Genomic DNA, 9,294 nt, shown 5'->3' with positions numbered 1-9,294 from the left:
TTATATTAGTCCCTCTACCTTTACTTTTAGGGGGGGGGGGGGGGCACGAAGGGCGAAGGGTGCACACCAGTTTCTAAAAAAAGATGTACTTAGAGGCTAGGAATGTGGTTTCATTCGGCTGTCCCATTCAGGCAGAACAAAAACAATGATGTACTCCCTCTCATCCATATTACTTGTCACTCAAATAAATGTATCTAGCACTGAAATATCTCTAGATACGCCCGTTTGAGCAACCGGTAATATGAACTAGAGGGAGTACCTAAATTTGATTTAATAAATTAATAAAATATGCAAGGTGCTATACCTTGTCAGTATTTTAATTTATGCACCTAAATGAAGCAACGTTGACACTTCTTTTTGGGATACTATATGCATGGTGCTACCATTCCAATTTACTGTTGATTTATGCACCAAAATAAACTACTCCCTCCGTAAAGAGTTTTAAGAGTATTTTGATCACTACTTTAATGATCTAAACGCTCGTATATTTTTTTACGAAGGGAGTAGAAGCCAACACTTTAAAGATACACTTAGTGCTAACATGCAAGTATATGTCGATTTTTATGCACCGCAGAGTGTTTTTTTTTTGCGGGAAGAGTGTTATTTAACATCGTGTAAAAATATTGAGTTGTCTGGTGACTAGAAAAAAGAGAGTGAATATTCGCCAAAAATCTATGGAGACTGGTAATAGATAGACATGCTTCCCTTTAATAGATAGAATATGTATTCAGTCTCCATGGAGACTGGGAGCCAAAAATCTACACTCAGTATATCTTAATAATGTCTTTGTTGGTTAACATTTTATTAATTCTATGCTCATAGGACACCCGTTTATGCCTTCTATGTCATATCATTCCTTCAAGACATAAGTGGTCAGAAGAAGTATAGCAAATATTATTTGGCTGTGGTTATAGAACTACTAAAAACTGAGGAGGGCAGAGGCAAGCTAGTGAGTTGTTTCTAAACGTTTATCCTGCTAGTGGAGTGGCCGTCTTTTCTCCAAGATCATCGATGATAAGTGCTCCATATTCCATATGATTATCAGATCGAACAATGTACTTGTTAGGGAGTTATTTCTAAATGTTTGCGACATGTATTTAGTGAAGTGATCTCAGCCCTCTCTCAAGGATGCTACATAGGATCGACAGAGAGGAGTTTGTTTCTCTTATGTTATGTGTAGAGATGATCTCTCGGTGTCTAAGAGGAGAAGTATTTTGTTATGCATAATTTTCTAACTAAAACTCAATCACCATATATATTATCTTGAGAGCATACAAGTATTAATTGCTAAGGGCATCTCCAACGCTGCTCCGCAAATTCTCTCCCCAATCCGTCCGAGAACCGGGGGAATCAGTCCGCTGACACGGATGCGGGAGGCGGCCATCCAACGCTATCCGCATATATTTTGAACCGCATTTCTCATGTAAACATCATGGTTTTCATATAAACCGAAGCACATTCATTACAATTCAACAGTTTTCATAATTATATTTTGGACAATTTTAAACTAAACCCTATTCTAAAACTAATCTGAATGATCGCCCACGCCCGTTCCTCATGTTCGGCCATGAGACCCGAGAACTGAAGCTTCGGTTGTTGCCTTCGCCTTCTCCAGTTCCACTTTACAATTCAACAATTTTCATAATTATATTTTGGACAATTTTAAACTAAACCATATTCTAAAACTAATCTAAATGATCGCCCGCGCCCGTTCCTCATGTTCGGCCATGAGACCCGAGAACTGAAGCTTCGGTTGTTGCCTTCGCCTTCTCCAGTTCCACTTTTGGGTTTTCCAGCTCTGCCTCCGCAACCTTCACCATCGCAGCCTGAGCGGCTAATCGGTCGGCGAGTTTCAGCCTGCCAAGCTTGGATTCAGGGAAACGGGAAGAGCGGTGGCCTTCTTGGGACCCGGGCGGCGGCGACCTACCATGACACTATGCTTCCTCGCGCCCGTTGACGTGCCGACTTTGTGGTCGTGGTGGCGGGTGTGGCCTTGGCGGAGCTGGTGATGTCCTCCTCCTCGTCTCTCTTCCGAACACCTCGTTCTCCGCCTCATTCATCTCCTTGTAGGCGGTCTGTAGTTCCTCCTGGTATTGGCAGTACAACTAGCGGTCACGGCGGATGTCACGGGCGGAGCGGTAGGACTTGAGCATCTGCATCCGACGTGGTGGCCGTGACAGTGGCGAGTTGCTCCTCCACTTGTCGATGCTCATCGAGGAGATGGAGATTGTAGGCCTGGTCGGCCCGTGCCTCCCGGAACTTGGCCTCCTGCTCCTCCCACATCATGTCCATATAGTTGGCACGGGCCTCGCCGATGGTGATGCCAACATGTACCGATGAGGAGGGTGGCGCCAGCTCGTCCTCGGCCGCGTCCTCCATTGGGACGTTGACAACCTTCGTCTGCCTACCAGCCAGCAGCAATGGCGGCCATCTCCTTCTTCACGATGGATGAGAGGTCGTCCGAGAGGGCTTTCGAGCGCGATGAGGCTATGGTGGGTGTGGTGGGGAGAAGAGAAAGGAGCCGAAGATGACCGTGGCTACGGCCTGGGCTGAAGTTTATATAGCGGGTGGCAGACAGACAGAAGGGTGGCGCCGGAGTAGGTTCCTCGACAACCGTACATCATTAATGTGGACCACCATGGTGTCGTTTGAACGCGGAGCAGTCGCATGCACCGGGAAGCGACACAGGCGGCGCGCTGCTTCAATGCCGACAACAATGAGAGGTCGCGTCCGTTCTGGTCGGGTATGAATGCGGCACTTACGCTCTAAATCAGCGTTGTCCCTCTCGAAAGGAAAGCACGCACATGCAAGGGAAGGGGTTTGGGTGGGCCGGGGCAGCCACAAACGGACGTGGCAGCGGTTCGAACGCCCGCAAACACCCCCCCCCCCCCCAACTTTGTCTCTAGTTTGTGGGGGGCCGGAAACGCGTCCAGACAACCAACGGACCAATGCAGACCCGTGTAGGATGGCAAAACACGTCCGGACCGTGTGCCCGGACGTATGCAGGTGGTTTGAGGGGTCGGCGTTGGAGATGCCCTAAGAGCATCTACAGTCAGACTTGGCAAATCCAACCCCTCAAACGACCGCGGACGCGTCCGGGCGCGTCCACGGACACTGACCGGTCAAGCCTCATATTTCCCTTCTCACAACCGAACACCTCAATTAGCATACCTCAAATCCATACAAACTCATGCAACTACATAACAATGCATTGCACACATCGTCCGACTACTACACTAAAACATGCCATTGGACTACCAAATTTTGGCATGTTTGGCTATGGTGGACAAGATCATCCGCGGCTGCCATTGCCCTTCCCGACCTCATTGCCGTCCTTCTTACAAAAGTACCGTTCGAAGACGCAGTAGGGATCGAGCCAGATCTGCTCGTTGCCTCAGCTGTCCGACCCGTCACTGTCCTCCTTCTCCTCCTTAGTGGTAGTCCGACCATGGCAAAGACCGCCCGATTCTGCTCTCAGGCGATGGCCGCGTGTTCCTCCGCTGCCGCGTATTTACAATGCAGGCGTGGAAGGCTTCCTTCTTTGCGGCCACCCGCGCTGCCGCATCAGCCGCCCCCGCCACCGCCATGTCAGCAGCGAGGTGGGCCTCCACCGCCCTTATCCTCTCTTCCCACGGCGGGCACATCGGTCCCGGTGGGACTCATAGTCCGTCGGACCAGTGATGGGGAAGGGGAGATTTGAAGGCTCCTGGAACCGCGATGATCCAGGCCCGGAGGATCCAAGGGCCCGATGCGCAGATGCTATGGAGTCGCACCGGACAGATCCTGTCGTCGGCTGGGCGCTGTCTTCCTGGGAGTGGCGGAGTGCAATGTGGACCACCATTGCCTCCTCCAACCCACATAGGATAACACCCCAGTCGACGGATCTGAACTGACCGAAGTCAGATCTGCTGTCCGGCAATGCCAGAGAAGGCCGAAGATCGCCGGACGCGAGCTTGGGTGGTGGAGGGAAGTGGAGTGAAGTGGATAGGGTTTGGTCCAACGAGCGGATGTGGAGGAATACATGTGGGGTCCGGTAGGCCAGCGTGCGCCGGGAACGACGTGGCGGGCTGCCCATATTCATCTCATATTTGAGCTGGATATGAGGGGTGTCGATCAGCCCTAACATTTGAGTCATGTTTGAGGCATTTGTCTGAATCGTATTTTCGTGATCGGTCAGTGGCCGGGCCGAATGTTTGGGCGGGTTTGAATGGTCGGGTGTAGATGATCTAAGGAGTAAATTGCACAGCCGGCACCTTCGCATGTGTGCGCCCTCAAATTACTTTGTCTCGCTGAATTGTCGCTATGCGAGAAAGAGATTTGGAGCACGCAGGTGGTGTGCCCACGCACTTTCTGGGCCGCACATCTGTGAAGCAATTTGAAGAACATCGATGGAGTGGACGCCGATGGACGTACGATGATGATTGCTGTTTTTCGTACATCGCCGCGCTCAGTGTTGAACTGCCGATGGAGACTTGGAGAGGCAACTCCTCTGTGAAATTTGATAATTTTGATCTTTAGACGAAATCAATTCACAGAATGAACTGTTCGTGAAATAATTTCATGCCCGTAACCTTTTTATGTAGCGCCCGCCACGCAGGCGCCACACACTACGGTGCAACGCCCAGCTCGGGGGCGTTGCATGCCAGTCCATCATGGCAGCCCCTGGGCCTGCACCCAGCAGTGCAGTGCTTCCGAGCTAGGCGTCACACATGTAATGTGCAGCGTCTAGCCGTCAGGCGTTGCACTGTGACTTAGATAGGAGCTGCACTGTGATCATAGCAATATTTTAGAGCGTCACGGTCATCTTCCCGGTCCGAAGATGAAAACTGTGTGTCCCCGACCGCCAATGATCAATAAGCGCGGTGAATGCTGGAGCATTGTTGGGTGGCGTCGACCGTCTTACATACGATGTGTGGGAGAGGAGGCAAAGCTCGGATTGGGGTGTGTGGGGTAGTGGGAGTGGGGGAAGGGAACCCAGCCCCTATCTAAGTCACAGTGCAGCGTCCGACGGCTAGGCGCTGCACATTACATGTGTGGCGCCTAGCTCGGAGGCGCTGCACTGCTGGATGCAGGCCCAAGGGCTGCCACGATGGACTGGCGTGCAACGCCCCCGAGCTGGGCGTTGCACCGTAGGGTGTGACGCCTGCGTGGCAGGCGCTACACAAAAAGGTCAGGAAAGTGAAATAATTTCATGGGCAGTTCATTCGGTGAATTGATTTCGTCCTGAAATCAAAACTGTCAAATTTGCCACTCCTCTCGCGTGGTCTCCTTGCTCTCTGGACAGGCCGCGTCAGTCATGCGCCACCGCGCTGCCGCTGCAGTCCGCGTTGTTGACGCGCGTCAGGCGCAACTCGCAGTCGCGCCCAGCTGCTGTGCCGCTACATGTCGCTGCGGCTGCGTGCTGTTTCCGACGCCTCGCGCCGCCACGATCGACGCCTTCTCGATGCGTACGTCGCGCCATGGAGGCGTAACCGCGCCGGTGCTTTGCTTCATCTTGCACGGTAATGCATCGCATGCCAATTCGTTGATGGCACGGTCGCGGCGTTCTTTGCCGAGGTACTGGAGTTTGCAGTCTGCACAAGCTAGCCGACATTGTGATCTGATCATCTGATCGACTGTATTTGGTGGCTCTAAGTGCTCGCTGTGCCTGTGCCTAACGATGACAATCAGATCGCTTTGCTACCATCTACAGTACGTATCAAGCAGCTTGGCATACGTACCAGTCGATGGCGTTGGCTACAGGCCGAGGCCAACAGGGAGCACAATGCGTCAATGCCGCATGACCGTGGACGACACGCTGAGGCTGTACTCCGGCGGCGGCGATGATAAGGACGACCAAGCGAGATGTGGAGCCCGGCGTGTGCGTGGCGCCGAGGGGCATGGAGGAGCTGCTGGTGCCCGATCCTGCCGACTGCCGTGCAGCAAGACGAGGAGCACTAGAGCGCCGACGCCTCGGAATTCAAACGGGCACCGGTTGGGCAATGACCGGCCGCGGCGGCAGCAGGAGCAGATGGCGTTCTTGCCCTCCGGCGGCATCCCAGGAAGGCTCACGACGCCACGCACATATCATCAAACACAATGTGGGTGAACAAAGTGATTTTCTTTGGGAAAAAGCACCATAAACTCTATATTACCCAATAGGTTCGGACAAATCGCCCATTATATAAACAGAAATTACAGCTGGCAGTTCATACTGCCACTCCCGGGATACGCAGGTACCCCACGTCGCCGAACTGAGCGAACACAGTGACAATTTGGTAATACTGATACCCAATAATTCTGTGCGTGTGTTGGGGGGTGCAAATTGTGCAGACGATGGATATATGCGGAGTAGAAAAAATAACAGCTCAAAACACTTAGGGCATTGTTCCTATGTTATCAGATTTGGCCGGCCACTTTAGGTACGGCACAACAGTTGAAGTCTCCAGTATCTTCGATGCTCTATCTGATATCTGTATCTGACCCTTGTAGCGCCTTTCTTCAGGTTCCAAGGAAATCACAATGTAACCCATCACCTGCCGTTGACACAATAGCGACGTTGTTTAATCATTCATCACAGTTTATATATAAGGAAGCAGAGCTGATTTATACTATACCCACCGCAAAATAGATTTGTGAAACAAAGCTTTAACATGTGATTTATACCATTATATGAAATCACCACCATATGCTATGCTTTAACATGTAGTATTCATCATACTTCAGTAGGAATCTATGCACACAATTCCTTTTCATTGTCATATGGTTACATACTGCTCCATCCCTCTGAATATTTAAGTCATATGAGGAAACACAATGACGAACAATTTTAAGTATTAGTTAATTGACAGCATTACTGGTTCACATAAAACCTGCAAACTAATATAAGGTGATTCCTGAGCCAGGCTTTGTTTCAGCAAAACAAAATATACCCTACAAACAGAGCCAGAGGGAGAAAGAAGCGTGCAAATAGGATCTGATCGCCAAATAGTACTCCATCCGTTCATAAATATAAGATGTTGTGGATATGATATTTCAGTAGGGACTACATACGGACCAAAATTAGCAACAAACACACCAAAACGTGTTTATATGCATCCGATTCATAAAAAAGTTAGAACATCTTATATTTGTGAATGGAGGGTATGGTGTATTGTGGCTACCATATCCATACGTCAAATAATTACAACTGACCAAATTCAACTAATAATGTGCAGATAGTAGCAATCTACTTTCTAATTATCATGTATAATGGTTGAACACCAAGTTCCAGAAGTTTATGTGCATATGCCTTTGGTTCATCCCAAGAAGGAACACCAGTCAGTACGATCAGACACAACATATCAACACTAGAAATTAAGCAAGCAGCTGCTTTATGTACTACTACTAGCGCCAACGTTTCACTTCCACTATCAGAGATAATTTGGAGTAAACAAAATGCACAGGTCGATTTCTCTTATTTTTCAGTAACACTACCATCAGGTTGCGCTGATGAGCAACCTAATACACACACACACATTTGGCAACTAATTCAATTCAGTTCAGTAGGCAAAATAACAGTAACACACACATTTGGTTACTAATTCAATTCAGTTCAGTAGGCAAAATAACAGTAACACACACATTTGGCTACTAATTCAATTCAGTTCAGTCGGCCAAATAACAGTAACACACACATTTGGCAACAAATTTGAAGTACTAATTCAACTCAGTTCAGTAGGCGACATAGCAGTAACAGTGTAACACCACGCATTGTTCGAACACATCAAGCTGAAGCACGTCTGAAGAAATGAACATCAGATTACCTCTTCGATCTAGATCATGGAAAGAACAGCTTCTTCAAGATAAGTAGAACGTCAGAAAGGAACTTGTAGACCTCGGCTGCATCCTTCGATGTCGTGACCATCAAGGCTGCCCTTGGATCACCCTTTGCGGACAAGAAGCACAGCCCGAGACACAGCACTACGGTGACCAACTTGAAGAAGGAGGTGCATCGTGGGTATGCTTCCATCAACTCATCCACTGTTCTTGGTTCCTTGTGCCCATTCCTGTCAGACTCCCTGAGCATACACGCGCCGGCCTTGGGGAGGCACGCCAGCATAGGGGTTGCCAAAGCCACCGGATCGGCCGCGTCGTCCCACCGCAGCCGCCGCTATCTGCCAGCGGGGCTCACCTCCGAGTCCCACGGCCGCTGCTGAACGGCGAGAGGAGTGAGTGCGACGAGCTCCTGCACGAGATCGTTCACAAGGGACACATGTAGATGATTACAGAGCATCTTACGGCGGCGTGTATGATTCGAACGAGAGGATCTCGAGTTCTGGACGCACCTCGGAGCGGGAGCAGGGACACCGGGCGGCCGCAGCCAAGGTGCTCGTGGCGTGGTCTCGCCGGGGCCATGGGAGAGGGACGGGTCACGGGTACTGCCACCAGGTGCGAATCGATCGTCAGAGCCGAATCAAACTCCGTCACGACGCGGCCGAGCTCCAGCCGTGGCGGCCGACGAGGCTCCGCTGCAAGTAAGCCCACGGAGTTGTCTAAGCATCTCCCAAGCAAGGTACATTCCAAGGTCTCTACGGAGTTTCATGATCGGTTCTCACCTCCGTACGCCGCGTAGAGGGTCGACGGCGCCGTGGCGAAGGAGGGGTGGCCGCCGCGGGGGCCCGCTGCGGGCATGGGGATGGCCCGGCGGGGTCGTCGCACGCCTCCGGCCGCCGCCTGGAGGTCGAGCCCGAAGGTACGGGCCGCGGCTGCGCCCCGCGCGCCGGTTGCGAATCCGGCTGCGGCAGCCTCCATCCTCGGCGGGGGCGGAGAGCACGCGGGCGCGCGGCGCAGGACAAGCGTGTGACAGAGAGGGGAGAGCTTTCGTGGGGAAGAGTCTCACCGAGTCGCCGTCCGGGTGGCTATTTACACTTCTCTGTTGCGGGCTTGCGGGCCGTGGGGCGTCGGACGTGCGCCTCCGTTGGCCCATGTGGGCCTCTTATGTCAGCCACACTGTGTACCCTTCTTCTTCTTCTTCTTTTGATTGATGAAGTAACCACATTCCACTGAACATGAAGATTATTGGCTCAGAAAAAACTAAACATGAAGATTATAAGATACAAGGACATGGAAACTATACAAGACATCCAGAGAAATTGATGTCAAGAAGTTACGCACAAAGGAACCTGTGAAAGAAAAACACACACTCTGAATATCAGATCCCCTTGTACCCTGTCGGACTGCCACCCGTCCATCAGCACCGTCGTCGTAGCACCGCTGGAGGAAGAGTGGATCATCCTTCAAAGCCAAATCAGGAGGAGCACCATCACAGACTAT

The 9,294-nt window shown here is 51.0% G+C and overlaps 1 protein-coding gene across 1 annotated transcript; it reads right to left on the bottom strand.

The window, feature by feature from the left end:
- Positions 1 to 6,152: 6,152 nt before the first annotated feature.
- Positions 6,153 to 8,830, bottom strand: LOC125556285. The gene is made up of 4 exons (XM_048719054.1): positions 8,577 to 8,830; positions 8,307 to 8,489; positions 7,785 to 8,206; positions 6,153 to 6,515 (listed from the first exon to the last, which is right to left on the bottom strand). Exons 1-3 carry the CDS (start codon positions 8,770 to 8,772, stop codon positions 8,031 to 8,033), a joined length of 555 nt encoding a protein of 184 aa, XP_048575011.1. The 5' UTR covers positions 8,773 to 8,830; the 3' UTR covers positions 6,153 to 6,515; positions 7,785 to 8,030.
- Between the last annotated feature and the right edge of the window lie 464 nt (positions 8,831 to 9,294).

The sequence above is a fragment of the Triticum urartu genome, chromosome 5 (genome assembly GCF_003073215.2).
Source record: "Triticum urartu cultivar G1812 chromosome 5, Tu2.1, whole genome shotgun sequence".
In the NCBI taxonomy this organism is placed as follows: Eukaryota; Viridiplantae; Streptophyta; class Magnoliopsida; order Poales; family Poaceae; genus Triticum; species Triticum urartu.
Note: the sequence above shows the minus strand (reverse complement) of the source record. Positions and strands in the feature narration are given on the sequence as shown.